This window comes from Schistocerca nitens, chromosome 2 (assembly GCF_023898315.1).
Source record: "Schistocerca nitens isolate TAMUIC-IGC-003100 chromosome 2, iqSchNite1.1, whole genome shotgun sequence".
Taxonomy (NCBI): Eukaryota; Metazoa; Arthropoda; class Insecta; order Orthoptera; family Acrididae; genus Schistocerca; species Schistocerca nitens.
Genome location: NC_064615.1, coordinates 4,937,554 through 4,959,357, shown reverse-complemented (window position 1 = coordinate 4,959,357; position 21,804 = coordinate 4,937,554). Strand labels below are relative to the sequence as shown.

General features: G+C 41.9%; 1 protein-coding gene across 1 annotated transcript in view; it reads left to right on the top strand.

Annotated features, from left to right (window-relative positions):
* LOC126235669 (ribonuclease Z, mitochondrial) overlaps positions 1–21,804 on the top strand; it is a 150,472-nt gene that overhangs the window by 77,405 nt on the left and 51,263 nt on the right. The window contains exons 4-5 of the mRNA XM_049944392.1: positions 3,398–3,658; positions 19,833–19,977. Of these exons, the coding sequence (XP_049800349.1) occupies positions 3,398–3,658; positions 19,833–19,977 (406 nt within the window). The remainder of the gene's footprint in view (positions 1–3,397; positions 3,659–19,832; positions 19,978–21,804) is intronic.

Here is a 21,804-nt window from a genome sequence, read left to right as displayed (position 1 = left end):
GATAATAATAAATGAATGGACACTGGAGGGAAATATGTATTGGATGTACACAATTGCAGAAGTTTGGAGAATATATCTGTTTGAGTCAACATTAAAATATGAAAGGTGACTTAAAACCATAATTATTTTAACGTATTAAATTTACCTGGAAAGCTTACGGAAGATACTAGTCAGTTTTCATGTGTAAGAAGTCAGTTGAGTTGAAGAAAACGGTTTTTGATCAATGTCTACTACCAGTAATAACTTACGGCTTTGAGACATGACCATTGTATTCAGAGTCAGAAAATTCATAGTAAATCAAAGAGGAATGGAAAGATTAATGTTGGGCTATATGAAGAAAGGCAGAAGAAAGCATAGATATCAGGTATGAAATTTTCACTCTACAGCGGAGTGTGCGCTGATATGAAACTTCCTGGCAGATTAAAACTGTGTGCCGGACCGAGACTCGAACTCAGGACCTTTGCCTTTCGCGGGCAAGTGCTCTACTGACTGAGCTACCCAAGCACGACTCACGCCCCGTCCTCACAGCTTTACTTCTGCCAGTACCTCGTCTCCTACCTTCCAGACAGGAGTGCTAGTTCTGCAAGGTTCGCAGGAGAGCTTCTGTAAAGTTTGGAAGGTAGGAGACGAGGTACTGGCAGAAGTAAAGCTGTGAGGACGGGGTGTGAGTCGTGCTTGGGTAGCTCAGTCGGTAGAGCACTTGCCCGCGAAAGGCAAAGGTCCCGAGTTCGAGTCTTGGTCCGGCACACAGTTTTAATCTGCCAGGAAGTTTCATAGATATCAGGTGTCCAACAAATGCCAGTGACATAACGGAAAGAGTAAATACCTTGAAATGTCAGGCAATAGGAAGCTTGTGATCAAGTGTATAATGGAAAACAAAAACCATTATTTATTTAAGGAATGGAATTGTAGCAAGTGGAGTTAATCCACCTCACTTCGTCGTATAATATATTGTAGAAAGCATTTCTTGGGTAGTCAAAATAAGAGGGTGTGCTTCATGTTTAATGTAGCTGAAGAGTAGACCATAAATGAGAGGTAAGTCAGTGTCACTGCAAATGCACTGAGTTAAAAAATTGCTGAAAGAAAGAATTATATTTTCCAAGGAATTTTAACAGATGATATTGTTGTGATTTTGCCATACATGCATTTGAGTAATGACCAGAGACAAATGGTCCTTTAATATAAGGAAATCTAAAAGTAAGAACTCAGCCAAAATGTAGGCAATCAGGGCTCCATGATTGTATAACTCCTCTAATGATTATATTTCAGGGGTAGATAGTTATTTATTTGGGTACAGACAATTAATGTGAGCAGGAAGAGTGTTGAAAGTTGGTATGTAGCTGGACAATTTACGATGGAAAAATGTTTGCTAGCATGTAAGCCATCTACATAGGAATATTGATAAAGAGCATTATTTCATCATCAGTTGTCAGCAGTAGGGGAGGGAGAGAGAACTCACTCTGCATGGCCATTCTAATTTAAGTTTTCCAGCAAATAACAAAAAGCATCCTCAAAAAAGGTCTAAGTCATTTCATTCTCAACTGGTCCCATCTTCCTCTTGTGACTCAATGTTGATAATGATATGTAGTTAACAGTTTCACTTGTACAGTAAAATGTTTCAATCTGGTTTTGACTGTCACACCCATTTTTACTGTCCCTACAAAAACATTAAACTCAAGATTATTGATGTTAATGTGCAAAATCTACTTCTTTAATCAAACTGGTAGAATGGTTATGAATAATGGCGAAGCCACCACTTTTCACAAAGATTTTTACGAAGAGTTAATAATGTAAACTAGTATCTGAAGCTGTCAAACTGTAAAAATGTAGGATTAATATTTGGTATAAAAGAGTTAAGTCATCTTAATAATTACTGTGCATAGATTTCAGGGGTATAAATTGCTAGGTGATTTGCTGTGCTTATTTATTCAACTATGGTGTCCACAGTTGCATATAGATATCGTGACCCCACATCTCTCATGTTTCACCTTGTGAGTTGCTAAAAGGAACTCGTTAAACTTCGGTTACACGATAAATCGGTCTACTCTAAAAGCCGTAAATTCAACTAAATACCTAGATATTACAATTACAAACAACATAAATTGGAAGGAACACACAGAAAATGTTGTGGGGAAGGCTAACCAAAGACTGCGTTGTATTGGCAGGACACTTAGAAAATGTAACAGACCTACTAAGGAGACTGCCTACACTACGCTTGTCCGTCCTTTTTTAGAATAATGGTGCGCGGTGTGGGATCCTTACCAGATAGGACTGATGGAGTACATTGAAAAAGTTCAAAGAAGGGCAGCATGTTTTGTATTATCGCGAAATATGGGATAGTGTGTCACAGAAACGATACAGGATTTGAGCTGGACATCATTAGAAAGGCGTTTTTCATTGCAACGGAATCTTCTCATGAAATTCCAATTGCCAACTTTCTCCTCCAAATGCAAAAATATTTTTTTGACACCAACCTACATAGGGAAGAATGATCACAACAGTAAAATAAGGGAAATCAGAGCTCGTACGGAAAGATATATGTGTTCATTCTTTCCACATACTCCGCTGCAGAGTGGAAATCTCGCTCTGGAAACATCCCCCAGGCTGTGGCTAGCCATGTCTCCGCAATATCCTTTCTTTCAGGAGTGCTAGTTCTGCAAGGTTCGCAGGAGAGCTTCTGTAAAATTTGGAAGGTAGGAGACGAGATACTGGCAGAAGTAAAGCTGTGAGGACCGGGCGTGAGTTGTGCTTGGGTAGCTCAGTTGGTAGAGCACTTGCCCACAAAAGGCAAAGGTCCTGAGTTCGAGTCTCGGTCCGGCGCACAGTTTTAATCTGCGAGGAAGTTTCAAGATTTTCCATTCTTGCCTTTTATTGGAGAACATTCAGCCTCCCTTAAACAATTACCATATCAGTCACATCCAGTAGCTCCACACATCCAAAAGTTCGAGAAGTGTGGCATATGGTCTAACGACACACTGGCAGCCAAGGTGCTTGCTATGTGACACTTTCCATTTCTGTCAGTGTAACAGATTTTTGGTGATCCCACTGCATCAGTAATTGTTCAACAATCACCATCCTCCCTGGAGCACCTAATAACAGTTTCCCTCTGCAGTACACAGTTGTACTCGTTAAGCAGTTATCAGATGATCAAGTAGATGGACTTACATTCAAGTTCTTTGACACCAACATTTCATTGTAGGACTTGATGAACTACATACAATTCTATGAATTTCATCTCACAGATTTGCTGAAAGAGAAATGCCATTCCAATCACTTCAAACCAAAGGCTCTTGATGTAAGTTTTGTCCTAAGTCTTTTTTCCCATTTACCAGTACATCAGAATATTACCACTTTCATTGCAACAGTATATATACTAGCCAGACTGTTTCCATTCCAGACCGCAAGAGACTATGTAAGAGTCCAGAGTCACCTAAAGCTACTACCATCAGTTCCGTTTGCAGTATGGCAGTGTCATACATCTGTCGTTTAAAACCTCGCCCAGGAAGCCTCAATCTAGAAAAATGTGTTGAGAAAGGAGTACCCCCAGGCCCATTACTGGGACGTCTGAAATCTGGTGAAGATGTTGAACTAGAGGATGGATCAGTTGTAAAGTCAGCTGAAGTGTGCTTTCCGGATGACCCAGGACCTGTTTTCCTTGGTGAGTACATCCAACAAATAATTCTGTGTCCTTTTGATGCAAATTAAAATAGTTTCATGATGCTGATGATGAGTATGATATTCAAGACAAACTAAGGAATATAAATACTAAGGATGTCATATATGGTGGATAAGATCCTTTTGTGTGTTTAATAGAGTGAGAGAGAGATTTTTGTATTGACATATAATGTAATGTATATTTGTAAGCAAATACTGTCTTTCTGTAAACTACACACATTATTAGACATATCCATAATGTATGTCAGAACTAAAACACTATTAACTGTCTCAGGAATATTAACATGTTTTGTATGTTTATTACATTTGGCAGAGCATTATGATAGCTAAAGCAACAGAACAGATAGAATATTGAAATCTGGGAAATTGCAAATGATAGTTGCAAAAGGGCATGCTTACCAGCAAGAGTGAGAGGTGTGGAGTAAAAGTGTGGTGCCTGTAACCTGTACAGTTGAAAGTTTAGCGTTTGTGTTGGAAGAGCTGATTCATTTGTGTACAACAAGAATGTTATTTTCGCATATGGTTTCATTTGGTGATATTTTTACATGTGAGTTGAGTAACTATAATATAAAGAATGTTGTTGTTGTGGCATCATTCCAGAGACTGGTTTGATGCAGCTCTCCACACTACTCTATTGTGTGCAAGCCTCTTCATCTCAGGGTAACTGCTGCAGACTACATCCATCTGAATCTGCTTACAGTACTCATCTCGTGGTCTCCCTCAACGATTTTTACCCCCACACTTCCCTCCAGTGCTAAATTGGTGACCCTTTGATGCCTCAGAATGTGTCCTACCAACTGATCCCTTCTTCTAGTCAGGTTGCTCCACAAATTACTCATCTCCTCAGTTCTGTTCATTACCTCCTCAATAGTTATGTGATCTACCCATCTAATCTTCAGCATTCTTCTGTAGCACATTTCTATTCTCTTCTTGTCTACACTGTTATCGTCCATGTTTCACTTCCATACACATCTACAGTCCATAAAAATTATTTGAGAAAAGACTTCCCAACACTTAAATCTATCTCAGTACTTCTCTTCTTCAGAAACATCATCAGTTATTTTGCTGCCCAAACAGCATAACTCATCTACTACTTTAAGTGTCTCATTCGTAATCTAATTCCCTCAGCATCAACTGATTTAATTTGACTACATTCCATTATCCTCATTTTGCTTGTGTTGATGCTCATCTTATACTCTCCTTTCAAGACACTGTCCGTTCCGTTCAACTGCTCTTTGCTGTCTCTGACAGACTTAGTGTCATTAGCAAACCTCAGAACTTTTATTTCTTCTCCCTGAACTTTAATTCATACTCCAAATTTTTCTTTTGTTGCCTTTAATGCTTTCTCAATATGCAGATTGAATAAAATTGGAGATAGGCTACGATCCAACCCTGTCTCTCTCTTCTCAACCACTGCTTCCCTTTCGTGCCCTTTGACTCTTACAACTGCCATCTGGTTTCTGCACAAATTGTAAATAGCTTTTTGCTCCATGTATTTTATCCCTGCCATCTTTAGAATTTGAGAGATAGTATTCCAGTCGACATCGTTAAAAGGTTTTTCAGGATGTATATGTCCGGGGACAACCAGCACGTCTGGGAAAGACCTGGGAATTTTTTCATCCAGGAGAAGACCAGGAAAAACTCGGGAATTTTTTTAGAATTCTGGAAATTTTTCATTGTTTTACTTTTCAGTTAAATTTTAGTAGTTTTGATTGGTAAAAACTGATAGTCCAACAAAGAATTTTACTTAAGCCCACTGCTGCAGAATAATACTGCAGCAATAAAGCATAAACAAGGGGAAAAAAATAAATAAAATTTAAGTTGCAATGGAAATGTGCCATTTACAACAACAAAACACAGTGCTCTCATGAATGTCTGCCAACAGCAAAAAGTGCCATAACAACAAATTGCTTCCAAAGAGTGTAACTTCACAACGGTTTACATTAGGTTCATGCGTGGGCTGATGCGCATGAGCAGTTGAGTCGTGTAAGAGCAGTACCTTCTCCTGCTTCTGGCTACTTGAAGTATGGCTGTTAGGTGTATCAGCAGTAGCAACAAGCAGCCAGATGCTATTCCCCTGTGGGCACGGGGTTACAGTAGTCCCGAGGTATTCCTGTCTGTCGTATGAGGTGAGTAAATGGATTCTCCAACTATTCAGCCAAATCAGTTATGGTCCCTTTGCAGGGTTTGACCTACACCTCTTTCAGATTTATCCAAAGTGTGGGCCATTTGTGGATGAACACCTTACGTGGTGCACCGTACATCCAGTGAGCAATTAGACCTTCTGCACATCATATCGTCCTGGATCTGCACCTTCACCTGCAATCCAGTCATCTGGGCAAGGACACCTTACAGGGTACATCATCTCCTTCCCTAGTCCATTACCATCTTTCACCCTAAGACAATATTAGATTTCTCGGCACCCAAAGTCCAGCACAGTAGCTAGCCCATTGTGGTGGGTCCATCTTCTACCCATTTGGTGGTAGCCCCCTGACACACAGGGATTGCACTGCTGAGGCCAGAGCTCCAAACTCTCCATGTATGCCAAGGAGTAGATGCCCATCTTCTTGGGGCATCAGGACTCCCGGCAAAGACCATCATGCCAGGAGGCCTTTGCTGTGGCTGGGTGGTGTCCGTGGGGAGAGCCCCTGATCAGAGTGGGTGGCATCAGGGTGGATGACCCATAATGAAGCGGACCAAGTCATCTTTTGATGGGGACCGAATGGCCCCAGCAGTCTTTAAGAAAGGAAAGGTTGGTTACAATGCTGACAGGTATGACACTAAATTGTTCCCCTCCCTAGCAAAAACATGGGAGGAATGTAGAACTACAGAACACAGAGATCCGTATTTGCCTCCATACTTAGTGTGCAGCGGAACTGATGGGAACTCCTTTCAGGATATGAAGCCTCTGTTTTTTTGTTGAGCACCTGGAGGATAAGTTTGGGGAAGTGACAGCACTGTCGAAAATGCGCAATGGGTTGGTTTTGATTCAGACAGCATTCCCAACTCAGTCCCGGGTGTTACTCGCCTGTGTCAAGCTGGGTGATATTCCTGTTACGATCACTCCCCATAAAAGCTTCAATATGGTCCAGGGAATTACTTTTCATCGCAACCTCCTGTTGCAGACTGACGACGAGCTATGCGCCCATTTGGGATGGTAGGACATTCACTTCAGCGCATCTTTAGGGGGCCTAAAGACAATAGGGCTGCACTGGTGCCTTCACCTTAGCCTTTGCAGAGGATTCGTAACCTGAAAAAGTCAAGGTGACGGTATACTGATGTGACGTCAAACCTTACCTTCCTCCCCCTACGCGGTGCTTTAAGTGCTGGAAAATGGGGCACGTGCCTTCCCGATGCAATTCCAGCACCACATGTAGAGACTGCAGACATTCGCTGCATCTGAATACTCCATGTGCGCCACCTCCCACCTGTGTCAACTGTGGAGAGCACCACTCCCCCTGCTCGCCAGACTGCCCAGTACTCCAAAAGGAGAGGAAAATTATGGGGTACAAGACCCTGGACAGGCTGTTTTACCTTGAGACTAAACTAAAATTCGAAAGATTGAATCCTGTTTGAATGCTATCTACTTATGCTGCCACTATAACGGCGTCACTATCGATGACACCATTATGCCCCTCACCTAAGCTTCCTCCAGTGGGCTCTCAGGGCTACCCATCTTCCTCACCCTCTCCCGCTGGCTGGGGGAATGTCTTCTTCTGTTGCTCCCAAAGCTTCTACTTTGGCCGCATCCCCCCCTCCCCCCTCCCCTTGCTGGAGAAGAAACTGTTAGTCGAAGAGCTTCACATTCTTCCTCCTTGTCATCATCAGGATTTCCTTCCAGTGAGCCAGGTAGGGACTTCGTGAACGATAAGCCTCCATTGGTTTCTGTCCTGGTAGAGCTTTTACCCTCCCCACTACACCCCATGTTACTCCTCTCCTCTTGAGATCTTCTTTAACCTAGTCGTCCATCTCTTTCTAGGCCGCCCAATTGGTCTTCTTCCTGGTACCTCCATTTCCAAATACTGATGTGGAGTTTGAGTCGGGTGCATTCGCTTCACATGACCGAACCATTTTAATCTCAAAGCACTCGTTCTCTCCTCTGTAGTCAATGTCACCCACAGGTCTCTCCTTATATAATCATTCCTTACTCTGTCTCTCCTAGTATTTTGTAGAGCTGACATAAGGAACTTCATTTCACATGCTTGTATTTGACTCTGTTCTCCTTTTATTTTTGACACTATCCTCTAGGCTTTACATCAGGAGATAAGTTTTATACGTGGTCTGTTTGGCTCTTTGAGGGACTTCCTTTCCCGGATTAGATTTCGTACTTGGTCGAAGAAGCTAACTCCTTTTGTTATTCTGTTTGACTTCTAGTTTGGAACTTCCATTGCGTGATATGATGCTACCCAGATAATTGAAGCTTTTCACACATTCAACCTTCTCTCCCTCCAGTATGATGTGACAAGGTGTGGCTGTCCTGGTCATCTTCATTGCCACTGTCTTGTTCCTACACAGTTAACTTGATTTTTTTTTAATTTTGTGTTCCAGTAATCCAGTCTCCTCTGAACCTCCATTTCCCTCTCTCCCCAAATGGTGATGTCATCAGCAAAAACAAATGCGTTGAGATCTTCATTTTCTTCTCCCTTGATTTCTTTCATGAATGTGTCCATAAGTGTAATGAAGAGTAAAGGGGAGAGTGAACTGCCTTGCTGAACACCTCTCTTTGTCGTAAACCATGGAGGCTTTGTCGCCCAACACCATACGTAGGGTGCTGGGAAGGTTAAAATTCCACCACAGAGTGGCTAAAATTGGGCAGTCCAGCAAGAGATGGACAACAGTTGTATGGGAGCCACAGTAACACCACCTCCTACTTGTACAGTGCTCTCACAACCATTGTACAGCATCTGGACTTTTTTAATTAATGAATCAGGAATATTATGTTTTGGAACATTGTTTTCTCAGGCATTCCCATATTTTATCCTTTGGTACACTGTCATATGCTTTTTCCAAATCCATGAATACTACTATCAAGTCCATTCCTTTTTCCCAATATTTCTCCATTAACTGACAGAAGGAGAAAATTAGATCTATCATTTCCCTATTACTTCTGAACTCATGCTGTTGTTCCTATAATTGGTGTTCTAGAATTTTCCACTATATTTTCTGTATGATCTTCTCCATTATCTTAAGGCAGTGTGATAACAGTGTGATTCCTTGGTAGTTGCATTTCTTTCTACTACCTATCTTGAACAATGGTATTATAATTCCTTTTTTCCATTTATCCGGCGCTTTCTTGTCTTTCCATATCGCCCCCAGCACCCAGTGTAACCATTGTATTCCATGGATTCCTGCAGCTTTAACCATATCCGTTGTCGGCTCATCTACTCCAGCCGCCTTCCCACTTTTCATCTGTTTCAGGGAATTCTCATTTTCTAACCAAGAGATTGGATCCTACTCTTCCTCTAATTCAATGATTTCAGTGTCAGTTTCTTGTGCACCTTCCCCATTCAGTAAGATTTCAAAATAATTCATCTCTTCTCTGATACCTTCCTTGTCCCTGATAATATCCCCATTCTCTGTTTCAATTGCTTTTATGTCTTCTCTATCAGATATTTTACTTTTCAATAACCCATATAGCAGTTTTTGGTTCCCTTTGCTATCCTGCTCTAGTTTCTGGGTGAATATTTCCCAACTCTTCCCCTTTTCTTCTTTCACAATTCTCCATTCTTCCTCTACACTTCCCCTTTCAGTTTTTGGCAGTTTTTGTGCTTCTAGATTTTGGAAACTTTTCTTCTTCTTTCAACTTCCACTCCTCAATTTTTGGCATTCTTTGTACAGAATTCAAACTTTTCATCTTCTAATTTAGATCAGCTACTAGTAACCTGTGGCCACTATCCAAGTGCTCACTTGGTATGACTTTAGTGTCCCTTACTTTTCCTCCAATTAATTTGTCCATTAATATATAGTCTATAACTGTCTTAGATATGCCATCCCAGCCATATCTAGTAATCTTATGGCTATCTTGTTTCTTGGAGAATATATTGTTCACTAAAACATGATTCCTTATGCACAGATTTAGAATTTTTCGCCCTCAACATTTCGTCTTCCGTATCCAAAATGGCCCATCACCTGGCTGGATGGCTGCAGTGTTTTCACTGTGAAGCTGGTAGGCATCTGTCATGCTCTTGTGCATATCTGCTCCTGCGCTGGTAAGTCCTTCGTCATCTGTTGTGACTTCTTAAGCAGCCAACAAGCTCTCGACCAGTGCTTCCCTCGACATCCTTTGGTAATGACTCTCCGTGAGTTTTTATGCCCTTGAGAACAGCATATGTTCAGTGACCTTCATTTGGAACCCAGGACATGTTGGGATACTGGTCAATGAACTTGCTGATAGCCTGGCCATGCAGGCTACCAGTAAGCCAACTGTGGAGATCGGCCTGCCGGAGACTGACCTCCAATTGGTCTTCCGCCGCAAAGTTTTCGCAGTCTGGGATACCAAATGGCGCACCGTCAATACCCCAAATAAATTTCGTGTTATCAAGGAGACAACTCACAGGGACTCTTGTTGTCCTTTGCCAGCTCTACATGAACCATACGTGGCTCACACCTGGTAACCTCCTCCATCACGAGGACCCAACTTGGTGTTACTGTGGCTCCCATACAACTGTTGTCCATCTCTTGCTGGACTGCCCAATTTTAGCCACTCTGTGGTGGAATTTTAACCTTCCCAGCACCCTACGTATGGTGTTGGGCGACAAAGCCTCCGTGGCTGATTTAGTTTTATGTTTTATTCATGAGGGGATTTGTATCATACAGTCTAAGGTTGGGCATCTGGCCTTTGCTCCTAGAGCTCCACCAACCCTCCTTTTTACTTCTTTGTCACTGTTTCTTTGATTTTGTTTGCCTTGGTGTTTATCTTTTCCCTATGTGTGTACTTCTCGCCTTGTCTTTCAGGCTGGTGATTGTAGTATGTGGCAGAGTGGCCAGCTCATTCTTTTTCATCCTCATGATCAGCCAGCCCAGGCCATCTGCTGTGTGATTTTATCATCTTCCTCTACCTTTTGTTTTAATGTCTATTTGCCTCTTTGGTTTTTTCTTTTGGTGTGGTTCCCAATTAGTTTTACGATCTTTTGCTTCCTCCAACTCATTTATTTTCCCTTGAGACTTGTTCGCTTGAGGAAAAAGAAACTGATGACCCTGTAGTTTGGTCCCTTTATATCCCAAACCAACCAATCAACCAGATGCAATCCAGAAAAATTTTTGTGGCGCACCAAAGCAACCAGACACGTGCATGCGAAGAGCAGTCTGTATTGTAGTGAGGAGGGGAGTAGTCTCCACGTGACCTGTGTTTATGTTTAGTGATTTTGCTGTTTCCTCTTCATTTACAGCTCTCACATCAAATGAAAACAAAACGGATTTCTGTGGCCGGGAGCTATCAAGTGAATTAAAATACATTTACATAATTATGGAAGGCTGTTACTAGTTTATTGTCCAATTTTATTTCCAGGTTTTTGGCAGTCAGGCATTAATTGCCTTGCAGAACAGTGAAGTTGTTTTTGTCAATTTGCCACAGAAATTAGGCTTTTATTAATCTTTTCTGCAGAGGCAGTCAGTTTATTTAAAACACTGTTGGCTAGTGTCAACTATTTGCTGAATTTCAAGTGCATGTTTTTATCTTTTGGCACATATGGCATTATGCCATAATAAAGAACCAAACCTGAGATAATGCAGTACTGGTACTCAAAGAAAATTTACATCCCGAAGACTTCTCTGAAAAGCTTAATATCAGGTTGGGGCCTTCTTCTTCGTGAATCTGGTCGTATGAATGTGCACTTTAATCCAAATTGTGCATTTTAGTATGGTTTACAAAATTTCTATGCACTTGGAGTATCCTCTGATGTCCTACTTTGTTTATGACATAATTTAAGATTAATGCTATAAATGTATGAACATATGGGCTTCCTATGTCATCATAGATGCATATGCACAGTAATGCCATTTTCTGACACTCTCTGATAACTGCTGAAATGAATTCTAACAGGTTGTGGAAAAATATTGCGAATGATGGTTTGAAAAGCCTTACTTTCAAAGTAAATTTCACTTTACAAAAGATGAATTATGTTATGTGTGCAAACGTGCTTTGAATTTCTTAAATTACAGAGAATTTGATTCTCATTTAAAGCTTAACACAGTGAGGGCCAGCCAGTTAGAAGAATTTCGAGCCAAGAAGACAAGACATTTATGTCATTATTTAAAATTTTACTGTCACATTTGACTGATGTGTCTTAAAGTGGAACACAGGCAAAAAAAGACCAATATTATATGTGGAAGCTTAGCTTTTCTTGCAGCTACACCGTGTATATTAATTTAATTAGGAAATATAACTGCCCAGGGCAGGAAACAGTGGATACTAGGAATGAAGAATCAGGCGGGAGAACATCTAAACACAAGAGAGGATATAATCAAATCAGCAAAGGAATTCTACAAAGCAATATACAAAAGTTCTCTACCAAACAAAGCCACAGACCACAATCCTGTCGATCCACACCCAAACACCACTGAAACCATACCCGCTATAATACACAGCGAGGTTAGAACAACCATGACTGAATTGAAAAATGGAAAGTCACCTGGAGAAGACAACATATACAGTGAGCTCTTAAAAGAAGCCCAAGATCCCCTAACTCCAATCATCACAGAAGTGTTCGGCAAAATCATACAAACCGAAGACATTCCCGATCAGTGGAAAACAAGTACGATTGTACTTTTGCACAAAAAAGGTACGAAAGGTGACATGAACAATTATAGACTCATAGACCCATAAGCCCGATGTGTAACCTATGTAAACTGTTCACGAAAATACTAACAAGATGATTAACAAAAACACTAGACAAGAACCAACCCTCAGAACAAGCAGGGTTCCACAAAGGATTTAGCACAGTCGACAATATTCAAACCATTAATCAGATAATAGAAAAATCAGATCATCACCATCTCAAAATATACCTTGCTTTTGTTGATTACAGCAAAGCATTTGTTACTGTCGAACACCCAAACATAGTTCAAACACTAAGAAATCAAGGAGTAGAAGCAAAATACATCCAATTACTAAGAAACAATCAAAACTACAGCTTTGTTAGCATTAAAACCGAAGAGACGTGCCAACCTTTCCGCGTGGAAAGAGGAGTTAGACAAGGGGATCCCATCTTCCCAAAATTATTTGCCTGCATACTGAAGGACATATTCAGGAAACTAAAATGGAATAAGAAAGACGGAATATGCCTCAACGGCAAGAGACTAACAAATTTGAGGTCGGTGACTACATAGTCCTCTTCGCCAAAATTGCGAGGGAACTGCAATCAATGCTCCAGGAGCTTAACACACAAAGCAAGATAGTAGGACTCACAATGAACAAATCTAAAACACAAGTAATGACAAATGGATTAGAAACCCCAATACATCTTGAAGGAACAGAACTATTGTGCATCACAATACATATACCTAGGACAAATAATTAACGACAAAATGGAAAAAGAAATAAAACCAAGAATTTCCTTAGCTTGGAAAGCTTTCTGCGCCTTAAAGTTCATATTGCTAGGAAGAACCTTGAATAGGGGACTCAAAATCGATGCACTCGAAAGCTGCGTTTTTCCAGTGTTGTTATACTGATGTCACACATGGTCTCTCAAAGCCAAAGGGAGAAACACTCTACAGGTATCCCAAAGAAAAATGCAGAGGAAGATCCTTGGCATCTCTCTGAAAGACAGAATATTGAACACCTCGATACACAAGGTGACAGCAACAATAGGCATAGCACAACAGGCTACAAAGACCAAATGGAAATGGCGTGGCCACGTGGTGAGGCTGCAAGATGACGGATGGATGGCACAAACTACCACACGAGTCCCCTACATCGGCAAGAGACTCCCAGGAAGACCAAGACACAAATAGTCGGACTTATTGAGAAAACAAGCAGGGAGACAGTGGACCAACATAGCCAGAAACAGAAAGGAGAAACTACAACTAAGTAATCGAGTGTAATTCAGTGTGTAGTGTGCATTGAGTGTGGTACCCTCTTGTGCGAACTAGCTCAACACGTGAGTCTTTAAAAGCAGCTACTCCCACTTGTAGGAGGCCTTTGCCTTCAGTGGGACAACACAGGCTATTTTCATTCATTCATTCACTCATTCAAATACCTGTACAGTGATTGAATTTCTCCTTTGCAACCCTCATCATTACAGTCTCTCATAATTAAATAAAACTGATCTGGGTTCAAAATCGAGTACTGTTTTTTGAAGGGCAACATTTCCACTTTTGAATGTTATCTTTACTTAAAAAGCAGCATTAATGTTTGTATATGGCATCCACAAATTTTATTGTAAATCTGTTCAAACAAAAGAAGAGTTTGTAAATTGATAGAATTTAGTACCATGTCCTCTTGTGTTTCACAAAACTGTCATATTCTAAGCAGAACAATAGATTGTTGTTGTGGCTAGTTCATAGTTTGTTGCGTATCCTGTGCAATAGCACTGCTTGAAGCAAATGTCACTTAATTGTTCGAGCGATGCCAATACTGTATTGAGCATTTCTGCGTATCGGGAAATCTTGAGCCTGTTTGAATGTGAGTACTGTTTGCCCTGCCCTGCCCTTCTGAATTCTTCAAAATAAATCTGCACATGACTTCAATAGCCAAAGCTTCATTTTTAAATGTAAAGGTGACCACTATATATTCTACTAAACAAGGTAAAAATGTTAACCTCAGCAGTAATACTTTAAGCTGCGAATGTAAGATGACTGTATTTTTCAAATGATGAATTTGTGAAAAAATCTCATCTTATAACTGGGTAAATACAGTAACCTTAATGTGCCATGCCTAACAACCTCACTGGATATATATATATATATATATATATATATATATATATATATATATATATATATATATATATATATAAAAAGAAAGATGATGAGACTTACCAAACAAAAGCGCTGGCAGGTCGATAGACACACAAACAAACACAAATATACACACAAAATTCAAGCTTTCGCAACAAACTGTTGCCTCATCAGGAAAGAGGGAAGGAGAGGGAAAGACGAAAGGATGTGGGTTTTAAGGGAGAGGGTAAGGAGTCATTCCAATCCCGGGAGCGGAAAGACTTACCTTAGGGGGGAAAAAAGGACAGATATACACTCGCACACACACACATATCCATCCACACATACAGACACAAGCAGACATATTAAAAGTCTTTTAATATGTCTGCTTGTGTCTGTATGTGTGGATGGATATGTGTGTGTGTGCGAGTGTATATCTGTCCTTTTTTCCCCCTAAGGTAAGTCTTTCCGCTCCCGGGATTGGAATGACTCCTTACCCTCTCCCTTAAAACCCACATCCTTTCGTCTTTCCCTCTCCTTCCCTCTTTCCTGATGAGGCAACAGTTTGTTGCGAAAGCTTGAATTTTGTGTGTATATTTGTGTTTGTTTGTGTGTCTATCGACCTGCCAGCGCTTTTGTTTGGTAAGTCTCATCATCTTTCTTTTTAGATATATATTTTTTCCACGTGGAATGTTTCCCTCTGTTATATATATATATATATATATATATATATATATATATATATATATATATATATATATAAAATCTGGAACCACAACACCCCAATTCAGTAGTTAACCTTTCCTCCAAACCTCTCTCCCAATCCGAAACCTCTGTCCTATCCAAAGGCCTCACCTTCAGCCCCACTCCCAGATTCAACCAAACAGCCCTCGTCAAAGATTTATTGTCCTACACCCGTACTCTCTGCTGGAAATATCACTTTGCCACGAAGAAAAATGATCCTAATCCTACTCCTAATGATCCAACTCCCCAAGAAACTATCCAAATTGAACCCTGCCTGGAACAGTTCCGTCCTCCGTCACAGCGGGACCCACCTCCTCTTCCTCAAAATCACCCTCTCCTAACCTTCCAGGAATTTCTGACTTCCAGCCTTGCCTCTCAATCCTTCTTAAAAAACCTTAATCCTACTCCCAACATCACCACTGCTGAAGCCCAGGCTATCCGTGATCTGAAGGCTGACCAATCCATCGTCATTCTTCCGGCTGACAAGGGTTCCACGACTGTGGTACTTGATCGTCGGGAGTATGTGGCTGAGGGACTGCGTCGGCTTTCAGACAATACTACTTACAAAGTTTGCCAAGGTAATCCCATTCCTGATGTCCAGGCGGAGCTTCAAGGAATCCTCAGAACCTTAGGCCCCCTACAAAACCTTTCACCTGACTCCATCAACCTCCTGACCATACCAACACCCCGCACCCCTACCTTCTACCTTCTTCCTAAAATTCACAAACCCAATCATCCCGGCCGTCCCATTGTAGCTGGTTACCAAGCCCCCACAGAACGTATCTCTGCCTACGTAGATCAACACCTTCAACCCATCACATTCAGTCTCCCATCCTTCATCAAAGACACCAACCACTTTCTCGAACGCCTGGAATCCCTACCCAGTCTGTTACCCCCGGAAACTATCCTTGTAACCATTGATGCCACTTCCTTATACACAAATATTCCGCATGTCCAGGGCCTCGCTGCGATGGAGCACTTCCTTTCACGCCGATCTCCTGCCACCCTACCTAAAACCTCTTTCCTCATCACCTTAGCAAGCTTCATCCTGACCCACAACTTCTTCACTTTTGAGGGCCAGACATACCAACAATTAAAGGGAACAGCCATGGGTACCAGGATGGCCCCCTCGTACGCCAACCTATTCATGGGTCGCTTAGAGGAAGCCTTCTTGGTTACCCAGGCCTGCCAACCCAAAGTTTGGTACAGATTTATTGATGACATTTTCATGATCTGGACTCACAGTGAAGAAGAACTCCAGAATTTCCTCTCCAACCTCAACTCCTTTGGTTCCATCAGATTCACCTGGTCCTACTCTAAATCCCATGCCACTTTCCTTGACGTTGATCTCCACCTGTCCAACGGCCAGCTTCACACGTCCGTCCACATCAAACCCACCAACAAGCAACAGTACCTCCATTATGACAGCTGCCACCCATTCCACATCAAACGGTCCCTTCCCTACAGCCTAGGTCTTCGTGGCAAACGAATCTGCTCCAGTCCGGAATCCTTGAACCATTACACCAACAACCTGAAAACAGCTTTCGCATCCCGTAACTACCCTCCCGACCTGGTACAGAAGCAAATAACCAGAGCAACTTCCTCATCTCCTCAAACCCGGAACCTTCCACAGAAGAACCCCAAAAGTGCCCCACTTGTGACAGGATACTTTCCGGGATTGGATCAGATTCTGAATGTGGCTCTCCAGCAGGGATACGACTTCCTCAAATCCTGCCCTGAAATGAGATCCATCCTTCATGAAATCCTCCCCACTCCACCCAGAGTGTCTTTCCGCTGTCCACCTAACCTTCGTAACATCCTAGTTCATCCCTATGAAATCCCCAAACCACCTTCCCTACCCTCTGGCTCCTACCCTTGTAACCGCCCCCGTTGTAAAACCTGTCCCATGCACCCTCCCACCACCACCTACTCCAGTCCTGTAACCCGGAAGGTGTACACGATCAAAGGCAGAGCCACGTGTGAAAGCACCCACGTGATTTACCAACTGACCTGCCTACACTGTGAAGCCTTCTATGTGCGAATGACCAGCAACAAACTGTCCATTCGCATGAATGGACACAGGCAGACAGTGTTTGTTGGTAATGAGGATCACCCTGTGGCTAAACATGCCTTGGTGCACGGCCAGCACATCTTGGCACAGTGTTACACCGTCCGGGTTATCTGGATACTTCCCACTAACACCAACCTGTCAGAACTCCGGAGGTGGGAACTTGCCCTTCAGCATATCCTCTCTTCTCGCTATCCGCCAGGCCTCAATCTCCGCTAATCTCAAATTTCTATTTGCCGCCGCTCGTACCTCACCTGTCTTTCAACATCACCTTTGCCTCTGTACTTCCGCCTCGACTGACATCTCTGCCCAAACTCTTTGCCTTTACAAATGTCTGCTTGTGTCTGTGTATATGCGGATGGATATGTGTGTGTGAGCGAGTGTATACCTGTCCTTTTTTCCCCCTAAGGTAAGTCTTTCCGCTCCCGGGATTGGAATGACTCCTGACCCTCTCCCTTAAAACCCACTTCCTTTCATCTTTCCCTCTCCTTCCCTCTTTCCTGACGAAGCAACCGTTTGTTGCGAAAGCTAGAATTTTGTGTGTATGTTTGTGTTTGTTTGTGTGTATATATATATATATATATATATATATATATATATATATATATATATATATATATATATATAACACAGATGATGTGACTTACTGAACGAAAGTGCTGGCAGGTTGATAGACACACAAACATACACATGAAATTCAAGCTTTCGCAACAAACTGTTGCCTCGTCAGGAAAGAGGGAAGGAGAGGGAAAGACGAAAGGATGTGGGTTTTAAGGGAGAGGGTAAGGAGTCATTCCAATACCGGTAGCGGAAAGACTTACCTTAGGGGGAAAAAAGGACGGGTATACACTTGCGCACACACACACATATCCATCCGCACATACACAGACACAAGCAGACATTTGTAAAGGCAAAGAGTTTGGGCAGAGATTTCAGTCGAGGCGGAAGTACAGAGGCAAAGATGTTGAAAGACAGGTGAGGTATGAGCGGCGGCAAATTGAAATTAGCGGAGATTGAGGCCTGGCGGATAACGAGAAGAGACCCTCCCGACCTGGTACAGAAGCAAATAACCAGAGCCACTTCATCTCCTCAAACGCAGAACCTCTCACAAAGAACCCCAAAAGTGCCCCACTTGTGACAGGATACTTTCCGGGACTGGATCAGACTCTGAATGTGGCTCTCCAGCAGGGATACGACTTCCTCAAATTCTGCCCTGAAATGAGATCAATCCTTCATGAAATCCTCCCCACTCCACCAAGAGTGTCTTTCTGCCATTCACCTAACCTTCGTAACCTCTTAGTTCATCCCTGTGAAATCCCCAATCCACCTTCCCTACCCTCTGGCTCCTACCCTTGTAACCGCCCCGGTGTAAAACCTGTCCCATGCACCCTCCCACCACCACCTACTCCAGTCCTGTAACCCGGAAGGTGTACACGATCAAAGGCAGAGCCACGTGTGAAAGCACCCACGTGATTTACCAACTGACCTGCCTACACTGTGAAGCTTTCTATGTGGGAATGACCAGCAACAAACTGTCCATTCGCGTGAATGGACACAGGCAGACAGTGTTTGTTGGTAATGAGGATCACCCTGTGGCTAAACATGCCTTGGTGCACGGCCAGCACATCTTGGCACAGTGTTACACCGTCCAGGTTATCTCGATACTTCCCACTAACACCAACCTGTCAGAACTCCGGAGATGGGAACTTGCCCTTCAGTATATCCTCTCTTCTCGTTAGCCGCCAGTCCTCAATCTCCGCTAATTTCAATTTGCCGCCGCTCGTACCTCACCTGTCTTTCAACAACATCTTTGCCTCTGTACTTCCGCCTCGATTGACATATCTGCCCAAACTCTTTGCCTTTACAAATGTCTGCTTGTGTCTGTGTATGTGCGGATGGATATGTGTGTGTGTGTGTGTGCAAGTGTATACCCGTCCTTTTTTCCCCCTAAGGTAAGTCTTTCCGCTCCCGGGATTGGAATGACTCCTTACCCTCTCCCTTAAAACCCACATCATTTCGTCTTGCCCTCTCCTTCCCTCTTTCCTGATGAGGCAACAGTTTGTTGCGAAAGCTTGAATTTCATGTGTATGTTTGTGTTTGTTTGTTTGTGTGTCTATCGACCTGCCAGCACTTTCGTTCGGTAAGTCACATCATCTGTGTTTTTAGATATATTTTTCCCACGTGGAATGTTTCCCTCTATTATATATAATCTCGGGTAATTTTTCAATACATCTGGCGGAATTACAAGAATAGACAAGCACGTAAACAACATTGAACAGCTTTCAATTGATGCCCCCCTCCCCAAACAAATGTATATACACACTGAAAGGAAAGTAATTTTTCTACATTAAAAATTTCTAATTCATATTTACAAACAGGGTATTCAGCCCTTTCTCTTTTCCAATTTTATAATGTTTGAAATGGAAAATATCTTTAAACTTTTTAAAATGACAGTGAATTTTGCTTGCAGTTGTGGAATGTCCATCTGATAGCTTTCTGGACTCATTCATCAGTAATCCCATGTTTCGAGAACATCAAGCAGTAGCAGAGAAGGACGAAGATCTGGCTTACCTCGTTGTACACTTTACACCACCAGAGGTCATGAACGATGTAAGGTTTGTTACTTCTTTTGTGAATTTCTTTACAACTTTAGTAATTGACCTGTATCATACATGCACTAGTTTGGCTCTTAAATTGAAAAGTTAAAAATTCAGCCCCAGTGGGTTGTAAGAATATAGAAAAATTGGAGAGTGGTCTATATAAGCATTTCACATGTGTTTCTATCAAACAGAAAGCATACATTTTCAGGAGTGAGTCAGTGTTTCATTTGCAGATTTACCACAACAAATGCTGCAAAGCAATGGGAGGGATCTAGTAATTTCCATTTCTCTCATTTGAATTCTTCCCTCCTCCACCCTCACTTACCTCGCTTCTTGATCAGTAGCACCAGTTAAATATTGTAAACTTTGTCTTTACACTTGTCTTCACCACTCACACCTCTTCTGTGCTCATGGTTTGTGATGCTTCCCTGCCTCCCAAAACCTTTGGTTTGTTGTTTTTGATATTGCCATTTGATTCCAGCCATCCACATCACTCTTATTGTTTTCATAATAGTAACAACACAAATACCAGTCTAACTCAGGTGTGTGCAAGCATTAGTTGGACTAATGCATGTACATGCCTGAGTTTGTGTGTCATTACAAATATGTTCAGTCTGCATGACTACTTATAACACACTTATGATAGCTGCACTGACAGTTGGAATCTAGAACTGCAGGGAAATTTTTGATAGATGACATGAAGACCAGTGCTTGACCACCTTTCCATCCAGGAGGTGCCTCTGTTGAGAGGCCAGACAAACATGTGGTTCCTGAAGAGAGGCAGCAGCCTTTTTTCGGTAGTTGCAGGGGCAACTGTCTGGATGACTGTCTGCTCTGGTCTTGTAACATCAACCAAAATGACCTTGCTCTGCTGGTACTGTGAACAGCCGAAAGCAAAGGGAAACTACGCCTTTATTTTTTCACTGAAGACATGCAGCTCTACTGCATGGTTAAATTATGATGACATCCTCTTGTGTAAAATATTCTGTAGGTAAAATAGTCCCACATTCAGATCTCTGGGCAGGGACTACTCAGAAGGATGTCATCGTCAGGAGAAACAGAACTGGCATTCCAAAGATCAGAGCATGGAATGTTAGAGCCCTTAATCGGGCAAGTAGGTCAGAAAATAGATTAAAGTTGTATGTAGTTGGAATTAGTGAAGTTTGGTGGCAGGAGGAAAAGCTTGAATACAGGATTGCAAATACAAAATCATATAGGGGTGATGCAGGAGCAGGTTGAATAATGAATAAGAAAATAAGAGTGCAGGTAAACTACTATGACCAGCATAGTGAATGCATTATTGTAGACAAGATAGACACAAAGCCTGCATCCATCACAGTGGTAAGGGTTTATATGCCAACTTGCTCTGCAGATGAGGAGATTGAAGAAATGTTTGGTGAAACAAAAGAAATTATTTAGATAGTTAAGGGAGATGAAAATTTACTAGTGTTGGGCAATTGGAATTCGTTAGCACTAAAATAAAGAGAAGGAAAAATAGTAGGTGAATATGGATTGGGGAACTGAATCGAAGAAGAAACCACCTGGTAGAATTTTGCACAGAGCATAATTTAATCATCGCTAACGCCTCGTTTAAGTATCATGAAAAAAGATTATACACCTGGAAGGGACTTGGAGACACTGGAAGGTTTCAGATTAATAATATAAAGGTAAGACAGAAATTATGGAACCAGATTTTAAATTGTAAAACATTTCCAGGGGCACATGTGTACCTTGACCTCAGTTAATTGGTTATGAACTGTAGACTGAAACTGAAGAAATTTCAAAAAGGTAGAGAATTAAGGAGACGGAACCTAGATAAGAACCAGAGGTTACGGGTTATTT